The 21,452-nt window shown below is 40.3% G+C and overlaps 1 protein-coding gene across 1 annotated transcript in view; it reads right to left on the reverse strand.

Moving 5' to 3' along the window:
• The window catches only part of MAGI1 (membrane associated guanylate kinase, WW and PDZ domain containing 1), a 432,678-nt gene that overhangs the window by 241,634 nt on the left and 169,592 nt on the right, over positions 1-21,452 (reverse strand). Inside the window, 1 exon segment of the mRNA XM_018554478.1 lies at positions 12,900-13,016. Coding sequence (XP_018409980.1) covers positions 12,900-13,016 — 117 coding nt within the window.

Consider the following 21,452-nt stretch of genomic DNA (forward strand, 5'->3'; position numbering starts at 1 on the left):
GGATATAGATATATATTTTTATATCCATATAGATATAGATTTATATATCTATATCTATATAGATATAGATATATATATCTATATCTATATATATAGTACACCTCTGCTATAATTGCACATTTCCTCACGTTTTATACCTTAAAAAAACTACAAGTACAGAAAATAAAACACGCTGATCTACCAGAAAGTGAGCTCCTTGCTGTGGTAAAGACAAATCAGATACATTGCAGGTGAAACCTTTACCATACAGTATGCCCTTGCAAAACTGCACAATCCTGGGCACATTACTAAAATCACAAATACCAGCTGCAGAGACACAAGAGTCGTCCAATGAGCCGCAAATCTGTATGTGCCAATTGAAAGGGAATCGCAAACGCTTATAAGAACAATATCCGATTTGACCAATACGCTGCAATTGTACCATTCTACTTCAATTTATTGGATCAATAATCTCATCTCTTACCCATTCTCTTTTCCACCCCCCAAAAAAATTAGCTGTAGTCTTTGATGAGAAGATACCAAATATATAGAAAATGGTACCTACCTCATCATCATTCTGTAATTATACATAGAAACAATGTGTATGCCTTATATTTTTGTAATACTACGTTACCAAAGTAATATATCATAAACCTGAAGTCTTTACCATCCCTGACCTCCTTGTTGGAACTATTGGTAACTAATTGGAAACAGGGAGTAATGCATTGCAGTGCTTTGAGTCAGTCACCAGTGCTGGGATTACCTAACACAATATGTGACCTATAGAATTTAATACAGCCATGCTGGTTCCAGACACCAATTATCTTACCATGTATCTGATGCAAATACTGTCCTAATATACTGTGACTGGGTCCCAGGAGCTCACCTGAGCGCTGAAAGTGGTAGACAGTCATTCTGAGTTCAAGGGCAGAGAACTGCCCAATTTACAGAGTTCTCAACTGGGAAAATTGCATGATCTTAAAGCTGAGCTCCATGTGAGTAATCAAAGATGGCCATATGTGCTAGAAAGCTCAGTAATGTATTTTAGAAACACAGCTGATATAAGTACTTGAATTTGTTTTCATGTCAGCTTACTATAATCCTGTATATGAACCAGTCAGGCTCAAGTTAATTTCACAGTGCTGACATTCATGGCTATAAGAAATAGGAGGCAGGAAGCTTTTGCTTGGTGGCAGGGATCGAGGCATCATGAAGGAGTCCGGCACTCTAAGGGAGTATTAAGTTATTGGACGCAGCCTGCCTACTGTTAAGCACAACTTTATCATACGCACATTTTTGCAACCAACCATGGTGCTGCAAAGTCTTGTTTTTTGTACTTTTTTTCTCAACTAAAAAAAATATGAAGAAAACATCTGGAGAGATCGTGCACTGTGGACAACTTGTTGAGAAGTCTCCACTGAAGGTAAACAACTTTGGCATTTGGCTACACTATGACTCCCATATTGGAACACACAATATGTACAGAAAATACACAGACTTGACTAAAAACGATCGATGATCGTTTTTAACCGTAGCAATGCCAAAAATATATGGAGCAGGATGGAAATGTTTTCTCAGACATATTATATTTTAACAGGGAATGTGGTTTTCAATCGAAAAAACTAAATTTCCAAAAATCGATCGAATGTTAAAATGAAACAAAATTTAAAACGACAGTCTACAAGTCTCTGACGTCATTATCAAATTTTCTGATGAGATTTTTTGTATGAACATTCCTATGAAAATCTACCAGTGTGTGTGACCAGCTTTACTGTGGCTACTCTACCTCCTCTGAGTATTATAGTTGAAAAAGTCTGGTCCAGAGAAAAACTCCACTCACATAATGTGCCAGAAATTCCCCTGTGCTATTCCTGCATGAGTTGTGCTGTCATTTGCAGCCCTGAAAGCCAACTATATTTAATAAGATCTGCAGTGGGGTTTTTTGCACCTATACAGCTGTAAGTGGTTAAAAATGCTCTTTTAACATATGCCAAGGTAAGGGGAATTGAGGCAAGACTTCTGGCATGTTATTAACATACACAAATCCCAATCTACCCATCCAAATCTCCCTGCTCATTGTATTCCAAATTAGTCATGTCCAATCTCTCAAGAGACCCTGTCTATGGATCTGTCTCTAGATCTCAAGCTCTGACCTATAGGGTAATTGATTTGTAAGCCTTGACACTTAAATGTCATCACATTCAGCAAGGATTCACATGTTTAATAGTAAGTAGGAGTGAACTCTGCATTCTGTTATATCTGAGATTTAACACTGCTGAAATAAGTCATGACTAGACCAGGCAACGATGTCATGCCCTATATTATGGTTAAGTTAAAAAAAAACAACCTGTAATCCTACCGATAAGTGTGTGACTGACCATTTTTTTTATCATTCTGACCCACGGAGCCCAGTCTGGAAAAGTGGACATTTATTAAATATACCATATTCACATGCAAACAAGAAAGCAAATGAGTGTGATACTCAACTATGAAAAGGCTCTCTCTCTCAAAAAATAAAATATAAAACAAAAATATATATACATATATACACACATACATATACACACCACTATTTTTCCTGTATACTGGCTTCTTGAAATAACAAATGCAATAATGCAGAAGTTCCATAAAAGGTATAGAGCACTGTAACATGTTTGGTTATTAAATAGTCCATATTTTATAGGAGGTTTATACATCAGACCAAAAACAGGGACGACAGAGTAGAAAACAGAGGGAACTGGTTCTGAAAGTGGGATCCTCAGTTACAAATTCAGATATACAAGGTATATCTTATACCTGTACATCTAACAATGTTCCAATATTGGAACATTGCCAACACAGGCTTTTTTTTATCATGAGTTACATTTGTCTATGTGGCTAATGTTCCAAATTAGGCAGTCATGTATCCAATGTATTTTTCATATACAACTAGAGTAAGTACCTGAATCATATCTGCCTCCTGTCATTTCCTGCACAGAAGCACTAAATTGGTAAAAGCAGGTACAGCACTCTGAGCCAGTCAGGATTTGCTGCCTGAACAGTGCCGACATGAGGAAACACCAAAGTTGATGACATCCGTACGTTGCTGCTCCTTCACTGTCCAATCTGCAGGCTGTGGACGGGGATGTAACACCAATGTATTTTTTATTTCCAACAGACAACAATATCAGCCTCCTGGCTAAGCTGCGGCAGAGGTGTAAACTCCTCAATAGTGGCTGGACAGAGGTGTATACCCCTCAATAGTAGAGAGGAGGTACTGTACAGGTTGAAAAGGTAAAAAAAAAAACTAAAGGAGAGAACGGATACAGTGTAGTAGTTTCAAACTATGTAAGGGTATAGGTTGGTGAAATGAGACAGAGAATATAATACTCACATCTGTAAGGCTGCTGGACACTGTTTTTTGGGTCAGACAACCTGGTTTTGAAACATATGGAGAATATTGGTTAATGTCTCTGTGCAGATGTTGGTCGCTTTCTCTTTTTGTCAGGAGAACCAGGATATCCTGATGCCAGTGGCTTTGTGAATTCAGGTATAGAAATGTGTAAAGAGGAGCTTCAAAAAAAAAATAGTAAAAAACTTGGTCAACAGAGGCACCCATCAATTGAGAGGGTCCAACAATGGATTTGTGGTTGTAAAAAGGATTTTATTTACATCAATGGATTTAGGTAAAACACCTTCTACACATTTTGCGACTAATGGCGGCCACTTGTTCAGGAAGGTGTGTACAAAAACAACAACATTAAAGAATGTAAATCCCGCTCTCAGCATCGCGGCTACTGTGGCTGGTCAAAGGAAAAATCATTTTTACAACCAAAAATCCAGTCTTGGACCCTCTCAATTGATGGGTTCCTCTGTTGACCAGTTTTTTTCCTACTTTTTGGGACCTCCTCTATCCACCCCTCAATAGTGGCTGGACAGATGTGTGTATACCCCAGGGTAGTGGATGGACAGAGCTGTATACCACAGGGTAGTGGTGGGACAGAAGCGTATATCCCTAAGTAGTGGCTGGACAGAGGTTTATACCCCTCAGTAGTGGCGGGACAGAGGTGTATACTCCATGGTAGTGGCGGGACAGAGGTGTATACTCCATGGTAGTGGCGGGACAGAGGTGTATACTCCATGGTAGTGGCGGGACAGAGGTGTATACCCCTAAGTAGTGTCGGGACAGAGGTGTAGACCCCTAAGTAGTGTCTGGACAAAGGTGTCTACCCTAAGTAGTGGCTGGACAGAGGTGTATACCACAGGGTAGTGGTGGGACAGAGGTGTATATCCCTAAGTAGTGGCTGGACAGAATTACAGATCCTTTGGCAGAGAGGACTGTTCACATATATGTGTATTTCAATTGTGTATTTAGTTGTTTGCCAGGAGTTCAGCTTTAATTGTAAGGATGTTACACTGAACTGGCACTGTTAAGACTGTCTGCAATTAAAAGTTAGACTTTGTATTTTCCAGCGCAAATGAGACAATTATTAGGTTATAAGAAAGCCACGTACTTAGGCTCGTCACTTCTTGTGTATTTTACTTGGATGGCGTCACCCAGAGAAGGCTCATTGTATTTAAATCACTGCAAAGTAGGTTCAGAAGCTAACAAATATTTTAATGATATCAACAAGGCCGACTTTAATTAAAGCTGTGGGATATAGCCCGATTGTTACACTATACAGTTAATGTAACGCTCTGGATAACAATTACTGAGCTTTACAGCACAGGGGGATTTTTGTTTCATTGGTTATTGAGTTTTATACGCAAATAACTACGGCAAGGTCACATCTTCCTCCTACGAGAGCAATATCTGATGAAAGTACATTTAAAAGTCTGACCAATGACATAGGGGTCACTTCCCTGCCAACTCCACAGTAAACCAATTAGCATCTATTCCACATCTTTGAGGTATCACAGATAATACATTAATAATGTTTTGAAATCCATAATGATTTGAAACCATACACTATCTTGACACAATTAATTTGGATTTAAAGAGAGCCAGGCGTGGTTTGAAGTTCACGAGACACTGTCACACTGCCTATTCTGAAATTCATAGATCGCCAAATTACCTACAAATGGTGATTGTGCGCACAAGTGCTCTGCAGCAATGGCTAGGTGAAACACTGACGATGCTATGTCCTGTGAATAAATGCGACGGGACCTAATTAGAGCCTATTCATTTTAACTGGCTACCTAATACGGTTTGCTTTTTCTTTCTCAGCGTTTTGGTGTGATTTGGTTCTAACATAAAGTATGTGTGTTGAAAAACCCTTTGACACAAGATAACTTACATGTCTATTCACTACAAGGGTGAAGAATTTGGAGAAGGCAGGAGAAGTGAACAGTCTAGGACAACATAGCTGAACTGGAAAGTGAGCTGAATTGGAGAATTTGTCCAAATCACCTATTTTGGCCTAGATTGTGCACATCTCCTGCCTTCTCCAAACTCTTCACCCTTTAGTGAATAGACCTGTAAGTTGATTGGGTGACTATGGGTGAGTAATGATAGTGCTGGACACTTTAGAAAAGACATCCAAATTACAGCTGTCCAGCATTGCTAAGCTGGCAGTGTCCTTTCTCCTCCTCCTCTCTTCATTCACATAAACTTGTATGCTCATCAGTGGTGCCAGCTGAATGTAAAATGCTCTGTATCTTTTTTCCAGCTGAGGCTCCATTCACACCGGAGCAGCTGTCCGCGCGTATTCGGCTGTACGGATATGCGTGGAGCTGCTCTAAACAGAAAATACAATGCACTTTAATGCGCATCGTTCAGATAATCCGGCAGATTCCGCATGTTTGCGGCTATTTATTAGCTGCAAAAGAGTGGCATTCGTGCGGATTAAAAATGTTAGCGTTTTTGTCCCGCACGGTCTAATGCGCGGGACATGCAAACACTATTTGAATGGAGCCTCATAGCAGTCTTGCCAACCTCCGAAGCCTTAGCCTGACAGTGGTCAGATTCTCCCTTGATGTCCAGCCAACCATTTAAAGCATACCTTCCGTGCAAATGGAAGGTCCGCTTTCCAGCCAGCCCCATGCTGCCCAAACACAATTTGCTGTTAAAAAAAAACCATATAGATGTTATAAAATAAATAACTAAATAAATACAAAATAATACATTGGCCCCAGCTTCTGATGCTTCTAGGAGGAGCAAGGGAAACAATGCTCCTCCTTATTTTGGGCGCCTGAAACCCCATGAAAATATTTTCCTACAATGAACATTTCAGTGGCCAGCTATCCTCAAAGGCAGCAGTGAAGCACGGTGACATCACCCATGCCTCCTGGAAGCCTCAGAAGTCGGGACCAGGGTGAGAATTTTTTTATTTAAATTTTTTTGCAGCTAAATTTGTTTGGGCACCAAGGGGTTGGAAGGAAAGACGACTTTCCATTTTTCCATGGAAGGTCCACTTAAGGAGCAGGTGCCGTGGCTGTCTGAATACAGCAGAAAAGACTCCGCCAACCATGCTACTTAAAGTGGATGATGGAATAGAGTGATTGCCTGTGTGCTGATAAGAGGAAACCTATACGTGTAGGAGTAACCTAACAACCAGCACTTCAAACAATGGAAAAGCAGGTTGGTAAGCAGGTTCCCCCATATGTTTTACAGCCTAATAAAAGGGGAAATAAGCCATTCTTATAAATAAGATATTGTTTACCTTTAAGATTCATTTGTTTTATTGGTTTCCATGCAGCGCACCTTACAAGATCGGGATTTTTATTGCTGTCCGCCATGTATTTTTAATGTTTGCAATTAGAAAGCCAATAACGGCAGCCAATCTGCCACTGTCATCCTGCTCACAGTAAAAATCACTGATGTGCATTAGCTGCAGCATTACGCTTAATAAAACCTAATAATATGGTCTAGCGCCATGTACTTGTCTTGAAACATTTATTTCTTCGGGTTGGGAGAGTGGTGAAAAAAGGAGGATTATTAACAGCAAGAGAGCATCTTACATAATACTTGCAACTGATATTATTTTCATAAGAGAAAATAAATGAAAGGCAGATATTTAAAAAAAAACAGCAATTTATGCAGTTATTTATTTATTAGATTTAAAAAAAAAGAATTAATTTGTAAATGCAGCCAGTGTAAGTACCTGGATTTGTCTCTATATCAGCCTCATACAACCCAGTGTAACAGGATATAGAATGGGAGAGGGAGGCACTGTACTTTAATTCAACTGGACTTTACTGAGGTGTACATGTGCTAAAAGGGAACATGCTGATAGGATAACAAAGCAGAGCAATCAGAGGGATGGCCTTATCAGTGTGCTGCAGCTCCACCATCTAATCAGTATGCTTGGTGTGAGTTAGTGACCATTGGCTTACCATCTTGTCTTGAATTGTATTGTAATTGTAATGTTTTCCTTATATTGTAAAGCGCTGCACAAACTGTTATATATATAAATCCTGTATAATAATAATAATGGATCCCAAGAACTAAATTACAAATCCATACACATGTAATCAAGTTCACATATCCGTATTGTATTTTGTGTATTTAGCTGCTTGACTATAGTATACAATCTAAATAGAATGTAAGTTTTATTGTTGCCCATACAACACAAGTAACAAGCGTGCATTGGTGGAAACGCAGGCATCTGGAACATCCCCGGATGCTGAAGATTCTACAGGTGGGTGTAGCTCTGCAAGAGATTGAAGATCTGATTTACTTAAGTTACCACTGCTAAGTGTTATTAGGGTACTTTAAAGGTTGCTTTATTTTAGGTTTTTATTTATTTTTTAGCGACAATTTGATTTAAAGCTTGACCTATCGCAAGCCAAATAGATTCAGGGATGCAATATTCCTTGCAATCTGCAGGTATCTGAGTCTTCCCAACTCTAAGATGCCATCAGATATGAAATGCTGAAAATTGAGCATAAACAAAGCCCAAAATGTAACTTTTCCACATGAGTATGTCCATGGGAGGTAGAAGTGTATAAAAAAAGTATTTGTATACAGGAAGGGATGTGTCAATTTTTAATGTAAACAAAGTTTAGCTGGGCTGTCCTTTAGAATGTGACTACAGTCGAAGCATTTTTTTTTATAGTTTAGAGAGTAGGGAAGGGTTAGAACCTCTGTTATTGGGGTTCCCCCCCCCCCCCTCACTTGCTGCCCAAGTAACATTAAAAAAAACCTGTCACCCAACTTAAAAAACTGCAGGTGAAAGCCCTTTTCCTTTCCAAAATTAATTGTTTAATTGACTTGCATAGGGCCTCTGAACATTCTGGCAAATGTGATCTCTTGAGCCAATACAACCTAGCAAAATCTGCAAGCACTATAGAGAATAACAATCAAAAACACACACATATATTGAAAATGACTGCACATTCAATATATGTATTCTGCCAAATGTGGCTACTTCAGAAAGAGTCAATTGCCTTGAACGGCCTCCTCCCTCCTTGCATGTCCTTGCAGCCCTCTCGTCTTCTTGGTATTTCCAACTACTCCATGTGCTGGCCCAGTTCCTCCAGCCTTCCTTTCACCTCCCTATATAACCTTTAGATGTAGCTGTTATGGAAAGAGCAAAGGGGAATATAGTGCCATTTGAGTGACAGTTCTGAATCTTCTGGGGATGTAGGCACTATATCCAAGATGGCAGGATCCTGCAGAAGTCTCAGGGCTTTTGGAGGTCTACACATTAAGGGTGAACAGGGAACAGAGAGCGAGAAAAAATGATCTATATCTTTGCTGGCTCATGTTCTATGGACTGGAAATAAAATAATAATGAAAATATGGAAAATAAATGTTTGTAAGTAACCCAAGAATAGTTTACTTGATTCTACAACACATCATTTTTTGTGATTCAAGTCCATTTAGGCTGATTTTAAACAAGTGTATCAGCATTCCTAATAGATGCTATTAAGCTGAGTGGAAGCCGCAGTTTTGTTTTTCATCAGCCATTTAAGGACATGCTTACACACGCAGTTTTGGAGCAGCCTGCTGAATACTAAACCAGTCTACCCCATTCTGTATGAGAGAGACGTGTTAAAGACTTAACGTACACCTGTCATCTAGAATACATTCTACAATAGGAAATGCAAACATGTCAATAAAGAACTTCTCTGGTGCCCCAGGAGCCCTGCTGGTCAGCAACTTACCAGACCTTCCTATTGGCCTATTACTATTAAGGGCTGACATAAAAGCCAATAGGAAGTTGATGAGGGGTGCAGGCTCAGCTCTTAACATTGCAAGCAAGTGTTAAAATGTGTACAATCCAGGATTCAGAGCTCCTGAAGTACTGAGTCTCATTCCATCCCCTGCACAGCCTGCGTCCAAGCCACATTCTATAGAAAGTGAAAAACTGAAGTCAAAACCCACCTGTAATGATAACTCTTAAGCCTCCACGTCTGCAACTAAGGTCATGCTACATGCACACTATTGGGAATGCTTAATTCCCAATTAATGCTGGACATTAGGCCTGTGCATGATCACCAGGTTCTGTTTGACTTCTGTTGGTCTGCACAATACTTTTGTGGACTGATTTAGATTAAAACATGACCGCATTTGTTTTGGCTGTCTGCCTTGACTGTTTTCTTCAGTCTGCTCAGACCACCTACCTGTGCTAAATGTATCACTTCAGCACCTGTACCCCTTGTAGTGTGCAGTCACTACATGAAACTGTCCTATGATTTGCATTCAAATATATCTCTCCTCTCCAAGTATCACAAAGTGTTACTGGGGTAAAAGGTTTGTATAAGAGACACAGATGACCCTCTGTGGTCTAATTTAGAAGCCAGAATATTTTTTACTGTTCCTTGTGTGGCCAAAATGTTTAATAAACATCATTCCCCTTTACACGTCTGTGCAGTATGTGTTTTATGGTGTGGGTGTTAAACCTTCTAAAAATAAGAAATAACCATTTTGGCAACGGCATTCCTGCTCATTACAGGAGGAGTGTGTCCTATATAGAAATTCATTCAAACATGAATATATAAAAAAAAATGTCATGCATCTGTAAATGTTGTTAGGTTGTACTATACAATAGAAACCCACTAATGCCACAATAATAACCTAAAAAAAAAGGGGGCAAACCAAGTTGAATAGGCTGATTGTAAAGGTTAACTGCACCACTCATAATGCTCTTTTTAAACAGAAAAAAAAGGATTCTAATTAAAATTTTGCAATGTATATATTCTGTTTCAGTGTACAGCTGGGCTTAATATATATACAAGAAAAAAAATGAGTGGTACATGTCTGAAAGAATGCACATTTCAATGTTACGTCTCTTTAAAAATGCTGCAAAGTCAGAAAAATACCTGCTGATTTGCCAAAAATTCAGTGAGCACCTAACTTCCTGTGAGCTGACAAGGTTCTCCATGCTGCACTGAAATCCCTCTTATGGTATCGGGATGAAGAGAGGTGTTCTGTAGCACAGTAAGGGAGAACTGTAAAGAGCCGCCAACACTGTTTAAGAATTGAGTGCAGCAGAAGAAGCATCCATTTACTACAGGAAATTAGGAGCTCATTGGATTTCTGGCAATTCAACAGGTATCTATAACAGATATCTATAAAGTTTGTTCACAACATAAAAACAAGACGTCTACTGTGGTACTGTAAATCTCCTACAAACTCTCCTTGCACTTGTCTTTCCAGATAATTTCAGACAGGTGCCATGACGATCAGAACACACCCCCTAATTCTTCTAGTTTAGGCAGAATATACCACAAAGATACATTTTGCTTGGGCCATGCATCATTCTAGCTCTCAATAATAAGATTCAGTTCCTTCCTCTGAAAGCTTCATAATAAATCTCAACAATAAATTCTAAGTGGTTTCCACCACACATAGCCTACAAACAACAGGATGTTGGTTGCGTTGTCTTTTTTCACATTTGTTGCCCGCCACCAGGCATGATGAATATACTAGAAGCTATTTTTTGGCAGATAATTTTTTAATGGAATATCAATGACACCGCTCTGTTACCCCATAAAGCTTTTAGATAAAGGGACACTAAATCAAACCTGTGTCGCCCTTGTTTGAAACAGAACTATGTATAACATTTCCATCATTTTATGGAGCTTCTAAGTCTACTCTCAGTGGACATGTAGCTGATGGATGGGCAACAAGGTCTAAGGTTTGTGTTGTGGCGGTACGTGATAGGAAATTATCATTATTTTGACGTGTAGCAAACCAAGCCAAGGTGTAAAGGGAATGTAGAGAACTGAAAGAACTAAATAGTGCGATTCAAACTTCTGCCCTCAACCCTCATCCAGCCATGATCTCCCACTTTGTGACAATTTCTTGCAGCTCGACATTTGGCAGACACATGACTATTCTGCTTAGCCTGCAAGCTTTCAGTTGCTACAGACATAGTCCATTTAGATTGCAGAAGTTATCCTTTCAATATTATGAAAGGATAACTGCTTAGCTCCAGGGTCAGAATGAAAGGCCAAACCTCCCACCTTTCTGAGATGGAGAAAGAGGGCCACCTCTGATTGCGAAAGGATCAAGGTAAACTCAAAACTCTTGCTCCACTTTCAGTCTTGTTTCCCTTCCTTCATTCCCACAGACATAAAGGAACTACAGATGCTCTTCACCTAATGAGTTTCGTTCGTACGTTGTTAAGCGAAATGGTCGCTAAGAGTGAGGAATATAGGAAATCAGCTCCAACATATGGCACAGTGTACAATACTGAGCATTAGGAGAGCTGGTTGTAAGTCCATACGGTTGATTACCCAAGTTCTTGCACAGTGTACAATACCATCCGGTCAAAGAGCTGGTTGTAAGTCTGAATGGATGATTACCTAGCTTTGCATACTGCATATACCCAAGTTCTTGTACAGTGTACAACAACGTCCGGCCGGAGAGTTGGTTGTAAGTCTAAATGGTTGCTTACTTAGGTTTGCATAAAGTAAATATCCAAGTTCTCGGTCTGGTCATAAAGGTCCTTAAACATGTAGGTTGTTAAGTGAGGAGTAGCTCCACTGATACTTCATGTGCTACAAAAAGGTATTTGTGTACAGTAAGTAATAACACCTAAAATGGTTTACCCATTAGCACAAAAAATGGAGGAAAAAACTGCAATTACCAGGCCCCCATGGTTGTCTATGGGGAATCATGGGTCCGTTTACATCAGATTACCCCCGATCCGGCACGATTCGGTCAGTTGAAACAGAACACTGTTCTGTTTGTTTTATCCGGAACCAGCCAGAGGCAGGGGTAAACGGGTGTAAGCTGACACTCATCTGTTTACACGCAGCTGCCCATAGACTTGCACTGGCCATCCGGTCGGGTCCACTTGAAAAACTGACCGGAGCAGCCATGTGGAATGGGATTATAGCATATCTGAACCTAAGAACAATATATTGCAGCTTATCAGTCCTTATATGTGGTGGCTGCATTCTTTTTCCCTTTTCAGGCTTTTTTTACCTTTAAAAAATGACTACGAGCCGTTACAAAATGAACCCTTGCAGTGGTGCTTTCTACCTGTCTGGGTTTTTTTCTTTAATTTTTACCTGGTAATCCTTATTTTGGGTGGCTATGCTCAATCACCCCACTGCGTCTATAGAGGGAGACATGGCTATGGGTTTACTCTGTTCACCTCCATTACATTGGGTCAGGGGAATCCAAAGTTTATAAAAGATAGATTAGAAAGAAGATGATTCTATATGCATATATAGTTTCTGAAATGTTCTTGGCTTGAAATAATAATAAAAAATAAAAAAATGAATGCAACCAACACATCTAACAACTGGTAAGCTGCAATATACTACATTTTTGTTTTTCGGTTTAGATATACTTTAATTCTGTATATAAATAATTATAATATTAATGTTATTAGAATGTTATTGGAATGTCTCTAAATAAAAGCTGTGCAGCACAGGAGTATGCAACAGAATTTTGATCGCTTCTTAGATGCAACATTAATCTATTTTTTCAGACAGACACTTTAGGAAATAAGACCCAGTGTCTTGTAATTGGCTTTACTCACAAGGCACTGCATGGCGATAAAGATTATCTCGAATGATTTGCTGCAGTTCGTGGTCAGGAGAAGCTTTCTGGAACCTCTGGTTGAGATAGTGCCTCAGGTCCTTGTTGAGTCGGCTCCCTATAAAAATAAAAAACACAAGACAACATTTTATTATTACTTTGTCTTCACGGTAACGCCATTACTAGAAGTTGCTCCTAGCAGACTTTTTAAATGGCTTTTGTTCATTTTATAAGGGAACTGAAGGTCTAGGAAAGATATTGCAAGAAACACAGTGAGATAAAGGTGAAGGGAATTTATGAGACTGATGTCGATGAAAAACACAGAAGCTGTGGAAAAGCAATGATTACAAACTTGTCAACTATAACTGAAAAGTATAAAGATTTTATTGATAGAGTAGTAATGGATTATGACTCATCAGTTTATTTCTTGCTGTATATGTTGCGGATACTTCCTTTCACTTCCTGTATTGTAAACACAAAAGGAAGCGAGAAAAACTCTCTCCAAATTAACGGAAATCCCTTCAATCCCCAGAAATTTGTCCAATTGGATGATTTCTCCCCTACTCCATTGTGATTTTTCCCCTCACTTTCAGTCTTAGTGAGATTGGTCAGTAGGACAAATAGATAAATCCCAGAGGGAGGGCAATACAAATCTTAATCGTTTGCTAACTCTTTCCTACTGTATTTAAAACTAAAAGATAACCATTTTCATGGTATTTTTGGACGTCTTGTCAATAATTGCAGGAATATGAATTAATCTGGACTGTTTAACCTTGATTCTCCCCTCAAAGGTCAGTAGTGCCTCTGCCACCAGGACTCTTCTCCTCCTCTTCCTCTCCACCTACCCCTCTTTTTCCCTTCTCTGTAAACTTAATCCCTATTTCCACCTACCAATCTGGCCAATTGTTTTTGAATTCAATGCCTGCATATCTTTCCTTATGTAGCTCTCGTATTATTAGGCCCTTGCTGATATGCTCATTATATATAAGATTCTCTGATTCCAATATTATAGTTGCTGTTCATGCGTGAATTGTGGTTATCCAGATTTTTCATAACTTTTACTCCCTTATGTCTTCTCCATCTCACACGTGTCTGCTTTTTGCAATCTTGTTATACCACATCCTACTATGTCTCTTGTTGTATTATGTCTCTTGTTGTTCTGCTATGTTACATATTTCATAAAAGTTTACATTAAAGGAGAACTATGGGGTCAGGGCTTTTCCCCATAGTTCTCCTAAGGGTCACGGGAGGACACAAACTCGTGTTCTCCCATGACCCAAAGCTCAGTATACCGCGAGCTACAGCATTGCTGTCGAGATCCACCCAGCTGCGGCATTGACAGCTGGCTCTGCCAAAACTGACCAATGCAACCACAACTGATTATGCAACTGCATTGAATCCTATTGGGTGAACAATTATTAAATATGTAATTAGCTAATTAACTTGTGATCAAAATTGGGTGAAATGGATCGTATTTTGTGAACAATTATCACAGTGTTGGAATCCTCATTTATATACTCCGATTATATTACAGAAGCCACAAAAAAATAAAGAAAATTCACAAGACACGTCAGAAGTAACACATGACATAGCTTTATAGGTGCAACTGAACTTTACACACAAGTGAATAAGACACAGGTATGCAACCTAATCCCAACAACTGTTCATAAACTGAAGAAAAAAAATGCAATGGTCTCAAAACTAAAAGTTTCAATTTAAAAAGTGTATTTTCACTTTCACAGCCAAACTAGGATGACACCTATTTTATATTTATTACATGTTCCTATTCACATAGCATAAGATAAAAAAAATATATTTAAAAAAATAATTCTTGCAGTTTAAATTACTTTTACATGGGTTAGGGTGCCTTGGCTTCTTACAGGTTAAAATATCTACTTGCTTCTTCTTCTTTGTAATTTTAGGAGGGGCATTGAGGGGTGAGGGGTTTGTTAATTATTATTTATCATTTAGATCTGAACAAAGGGTTAAAAGGAGAACTATGAGGTGAGTGATTTCCACTGATCCTCATAATTAGAGCTGACCTGTGACAAAGAAGCTGTCACAGGTCGGCTCTATTAAACGGGAAGTGAGCAGAAACATGCACCGATCCGCTCACTTTCTGATCGTCTCCCTGCAGTCACCGCTCCCCGCAGGGATTCCCCCCTCCCCTCTCTGATCCTGGAGGAACAAACGGGGGAGGGGGCAGGGACACAGCTAGCTCTGCCACTAGACAGGCAGAACCCACTGTCACTCATGCAGCTAGGTGGATTCCGGTATTCCAGGATTGACAGTATTGTCGTGAACCGTCCCGGCTGCAGGGCAATAGTCCGCTATAGCTTTGGGTCACGGGAGGAGGTTAGTATATGCCCTCTTGTGATCCTAAAGAGAACTATAGGGGAAATCACTTACCCCATAGTACTTATAAAATGAAAAAAACAAAAACACACTTTTCAGATTTCTGTCCAAAAGCTGACTATACTCTGTACATACACTAATAATTTTTACGTTCAACCTGTGGGCTGAACGAAGAAAATATTACAGATTCTGCCATAAATGCTTACAGGCGTTGATCGAGGAATGTCTCACTGTCTACCTCAGCTGTCCCTGTCAGAATACCTGAACAGAGTCGGCAGCTCATTGGATGCCCGCTTTGTTCATTTGAAGATTTTCCAACCGGCTCCTTCGATCAGCTGATCATCAAGAACTGGCCGAAATTCGCATAGTGTATGGCTAGGTTAAGTCATTCTTTAAGGACATATCACTGTGAAAAAAACTTCAATCAGCCATGTTGCTTGCTGCAACAAAACATCTAAACACAAAGACACAAACATTTAGAAGAGATTTCTCAAATTTGACTGCAAAATTGGAAATACACTCTAAGTCCCTCTGCCGCGCTTCGAAAAGAAGCGTGCAGGTGAGAGCACCAAAAAATAGATTTATTAATCTTGAAACTAGGTCAATAGATAACAGCCAATGTGGTCTGATATCATGCCTAGTCTCAAGAGGTAGCTCCCTGTCCTAAGGGATATCCAAGGTATCCCTAACCCTCAGGATAGGGAGCTGCCTCTTGAGACTAGAGATCAAACCACATGTATTTTTGGGACCAGCACTCCAAGAGCTGGACGGGACGCAGGCCAGAGCATCCGGTTTGCTAAGAGCTGAGCGGGGAGATGTCTATGGCCCATACACATCTTCTCGCCCTGCTCTTAGCAACCTGGGATGCTCTGGCCATAAAGGGGGCAGTAGGCATTGTACATTGTGCAGCAGAGCATCCAGTATACAACAAAACATGCCGCTCTGCCTGCCACCCCCCACATGACCAAAGAGATGCCACCTGAGGCTACAGCCTCAGGCTGCCTCATTAAAAAGACGGCTCTGTTTCTAACCACTTAGCAAAATGTGATGCCAGTGTGCCGGAAACTGCAATGGTCTGATCTGTCCTGGAACATATTACACGAGTCATCCATCCATCCATGTATAGAAGCTTCAATTGCGCAAAGAAACCACCCTTCGGACACCTTGCCTTTAATTACAATATACCATGCTGGGGGAAAAAAAATCACTTTTCAAATCATCCATCAGTGTTATTTCTATGAATAGGCCTGAACTTGCTGCTTAAGAGAAAAGTTGCAATTTTCATAATTTGCAGCCTCAGCAAACTAGACTGAACAATATGAATGCAAGCTAATGTTCCCGTATGTGCATTTTTAATGGCGGTCTGTTGAGGACACCACTCAGCACTGCCTGGCAATTTACAGAAAATGAGTTTATCTACTTAACACTGATTTCTTAAACTGTATGAAAAATACAGCTAGTGTTCGTAGAACTAATAATTCCCCGTCTTGCCATAAAAACGATTAAAAAGCAAAAATATGTTGTTTTTTTTCAGTCGTAAATGCGGCCAATAAACGAGCTTGTGATAATGAGACTGGAACTGCTTAGATTGTATATAACTGATCACAAATTAATTTGCTTATTACATCTTCCATTCCTAATTACAACTGAGGCATTATCTCTATGCTTGCTTATAACAATAAGAAAAGTTCACTGTTTAAAGTACAACTGAAGCCAAAACTACTATTTTTTTTCCCCCAGGGTAGGATTAGAACACCTGTCAGATTTGTACTGCCGTCTGTGTCCCCGTTAGGGAGATTCGCCCTCCCTGTTTGTCCTGGTGACCGTTATCAATGAAAATAAAATAAAAGTTCACATTTTGGGTTGTCACCAGAACAGGAATAGATGGGAAATCTTCCAATGGGGACACTAGTTCTCATATAGCGGGCAATAGCCGGCTTTATACTGAGCTTTGGGTCACTGGAGGAGGTTAGTATATATCCTCCTATGACCCTAAAGAGAACTATAGGATAAAAAGGTTACCCCATTGTTCTCTTTTAAAGCACAGATGGAGGACCAGAGTTGCCCACCCCTGAGCAAGAGGCATGGCAATGGATGGTCACAGAAATATGATTCTTCAAGAGCCACAACTATCGAAATTGTGAGGAACTGCACTGCGCATACAGTAGGCCTCCCCATAAACTAAAATAGCATTTCCATTTTTGTACTAAGCAGCCATAGAAAAATAAATTGAGGAACAGGGTCAAAGCCCGTGCAGTTTTAGGGAACGCTAATTACAATAAGCCACTCGTTGGCCTCTGGGATCCAGGCTTTGATACAGCACGTGTAAACCCTTGGACCACAACAATTACGGCATCCACTCATTAGGAGAATCACCCAACAGGCTTCGGATTCCCCCGGCAGACAGCGATGGGCACAAAGCTTTACAAGGCTTCCATAAAACCCTGCTTTTATGTGGATTAAACATCTATTTTATTAATAGAGGCTGGCTTTCCTTGCTGTAACCTTTGTACAACGTTGCTCCACACTATTATTACACAACTCTAACAGGGCAAATCCTATTCCCCATCATTAGCAATTTATCTGCGGCCTTATTAAAGACCAGGAAACCTTACATAAAGAAGCGTAATGCATAAGAAATATAAAACTTTCTGCTGGGTTCCTAAGTCATTAGCAAGAATTCTTGTAAAAATTGCATCATTAAAAAAAGTTCAGGTTTGACAAATTGAAAATGTAAGCCCTTTCCTTGGGAACTTTGACCATTGTGTTTCTAGGTCCAACCATTAAGAGGGGATTTCATAATCCAACCAAAAGGGGGACACATATCTTCTTGTATGCTTTATTAATGAGTCTTGCAGAGCATAAAAAACACCAATTTTTCGGCCACACTCGCCTTATTCATAATCTTTTATGTGCAGGACTTTATTGTATTAGTTTTAAACAATAGAGGAAACAACAGAATAACTGCGGAGCGATAGGCGGAGGAAGGGGCATGACTGATGCAGGTCAGACCTGAACAAGGAGGAGTTAGGTGAGTGTTGAATGAAAAGGGTTTTTTTCTGTTGTGTATGAAAAGGTGGGCGGGAGGGCCAGCTAACATAGTGATAGGTGGTTTTAGCTCGGTGGGTGGAGTTAAGGGGGCCACCTTACTGTACATTGTGAGGTACGGAACCATTTCGGTGGGAGAGAAAAGTAGTCCGTTCAGCCCACCCTCCCCGGTAGTATTTCGGCTTGTTGTTTTTTGTTTCCAAAGGTTACGTTTCTGCAAGTGTGGCGTTTGGGGAGGAGGGATGCATTCTTTCTAGTTAGGATTATGGGCATTCCTTATCTATGTTAAAGGTGGTATTTGTGTTTTAGGAAATATGGTCGACATATTTTTCTTCTAGGTTGGTTGTCCATTGGGCGAGTCCCTCGTGGTACTATACATCGACGACAAAGAACTGGCTCTCCGTAAAGTGAAAAGGGACTGAGTAGTAGGGAAGTGCCAATGGCGGGGCTACTGGGTTCTATAGCTCGATAGCCAGTAAGAACTTGGGCAGCTGTTGGTGGGCATATCCACTCGGGCCAGAATATGGGAGGCCAGTGGCTTGAACAATAAACAATGGGTCATGGTACGCCCCCCGTAAGCGGCGAGTGGTGTTTTTTGGCACTCGTCAGGGACCAAAATATGTGTTCATGCTACATAGTATGTTCTAATATTATAGTAAATGTTTACATCACTGTGGCCATTCAACCTTCCAATAGATGTTATTATATAATGTTCTTTGAAATTACTGGTGTTTAGTGTATTATTTAGGTGGGAAGTGAGCGTTACTTGGCCTTGCAGTCAGTCATGTTGGATGCCCCATATCCCAAAGCAGTCCCTGCAAAGATCCTATTCAAATTCTGACCACATCCTATTACTGGTGCAATCACTCATGCTAGGTATGACTTCCCCTTTGCCCACCATGACACAAGTGCTCCTTCCCTGAACACGCCATTATGGTAGCAGTGGGATTCATCGTGTTTACAGCATGGGTCAAGTTGACAACTAAAGGCAGTTGAGGTTTCCTTTAACTGCAGGGCGCCATTACTTGACACCATTACGAAATGCCAAAATAGGAAGGGTGTTTGTTTTAGCCAAAAGATCTGCACAGTATTGCACAAACTCTTGTAACCTGTTTATCTCTCTGGCTTTATAGCATAAGGAGTGTAAAGTGCATGGCTAATAAAAGAATGCATGAGTGGAGCAAATGTTTCTATATATTGGCTTGGAGTTGTTTTTTCAGATTGGTTGATTGTGACTCACATAAAATGATTTTTCGAGACGCAATGGCATTCATGAAGGGGAAATGGAGAAGCTGACCCCAGAATGTAAACCTCACGTCAAATTATGGAAATGCCTTCTGCTGGGCGTAATTGAGTGAACCTGATGTCTTGCAGATATTAGACAATGATGCTTGCTGAATATATGTTTTTTTGGTGTTTGTTGCTTTTTAAACCTATAATTATCTAACACCCAAAATAACTGAGCCTATTGAAGCTATTCAGTCACTTATCTGATAATTCATTCATGTTCGATGAAGTGGGGAGCTTTTATCGAGGAGACAAATGACTAAGGTTGCCAATCCAGAAATAACCCTCAAATATTTATGGGCACTCTAAGGAATGCTTAACACAAGTGAAAACACTCATCATTACTACTGGTTGGTACATACCCAGGGCCGTCCCTATATTGTGACAATTGAGGCAGCCTGAGGTGGTTGCCTCAGGCGGCATCTTATTGAGTCCGGTTTTCCGCCCAGCTCACCAAGGTCACTGGTTGCCAGGAGCTGAGCAGGATGCTCTAGATGGCGTCCCGCCCAGCTCCTGGAAATCAGTGAGCTGGGTGCGATGCTGGACCAAGAGGTAACGAGCATCCACCTCCAGCACTAAACAAAAACCCAGCATGCAAAAAAACAGCACACCCCCCTCCCCCTCCAATAGCATGCTCTGTGTCTCTCTCATCAGTTAAGCATTGTTCCCAGCAATCTCCGGACTACAACCCCCCTCCCATGTATTAGAGAAGTGTTCTGTAGTCCTGTCCTAGAGTGATAATGCTGGTCCTCCATACCTGCAGTATGGTGACTGTGCGGTATCACACTAGGACAAGAAGTATGTTACTGCCAGAATCACCAGGTGAACATAAAGGGAAAAAGCCAGAAAAATAAATAAACTTAATGCAGCCACCACATCAAAGGACAGGCGTGCTATATTAAAATACATTTTTGTTCTTGGGTTTAGATACGCTTTAATTTATAAATTGCATACACTGGGTACAGGCTACTTGTTCAGGGCTTCAGGTTTTCATGCACTTATTACTGTATTGCCCCAGTCAACATCAACACATTTTACTGGGTTTGAGCTGGTGTGGTGTGATTTACACCACTCCCTACCAACAATCTGGTGATCTGGGAACCCCTTTTGTTTGCCTCTTGGTAAGGAGAGAATGATATTCCCAAACACACCCACTCCAGACTGGTTCCCATCTCTTCCGATAGTGGACATTACACAGCTCAGACTAAAGGAAACACATTCAACGCACACATAAGGGATCTGAAATTCAGAAATTTGGCTTCAGTCAAAGCACAGAACTGAGACTAAACTGTAAGAAATTGCTGATGATAGCACAAGTGCAGGGTTTGCTGGATAGCATTGTCAGTTCACTGATAATAGATTGATGTGTTCTCCTTCAATAGAATACATTCCCAGCATAGCCCAGTTATTGACAAACTACTGACGCTCAAATTTTTCACATTGCTTTCAAAAGATTAACTATACGTGTTCCTTGCCATGGATATTAAGGGTCCCGGGTAGTTTTGGTCAGAGTTCAGCTAATGCACCAGTTGGGTCGCCAGTAAGGATGGGCTTGATGTTTGATCAAGAGACTGGTTAGGAATTTTAGGGGGAATCCCACGCTTTTTCTGTTTATTTAAATGGTGCTCCCAGCTCACATTCCTACCAGACCTAAAAGGTCTGGTATTGTTTGGGAGGAGGAACCGCACGCTTTTTTTTTTCTTTATAAATGTCATTTTTGCTGCAGCAGGTTCTATACATCGTTCAGATGCGCCAATTTACAGGCAGTTCAAGGGGACCCCCAGGCACGATATTTAAAGGTATTATTAATTTTTATTGTTTTACTTGATGTTAAAACCACTGCTCCTTTAAAAATTTTATTTTT

Source organism: Nanorana parkeri, unplaced genomic scaffold (assembly GCF_000935625.1).
Source record: "Nanorana parkeri isolate BGI_ZX_2015 unplaced genomic scaffold, ASM93562v1 scaffold9, whole genome shotgun sequence".
Lineage (NCBI taxonomy): Eukaryota > Metazoa > Chordata > Amphibia > Anura > Dicroglossidae > Nanorana > Nanorana parkeri.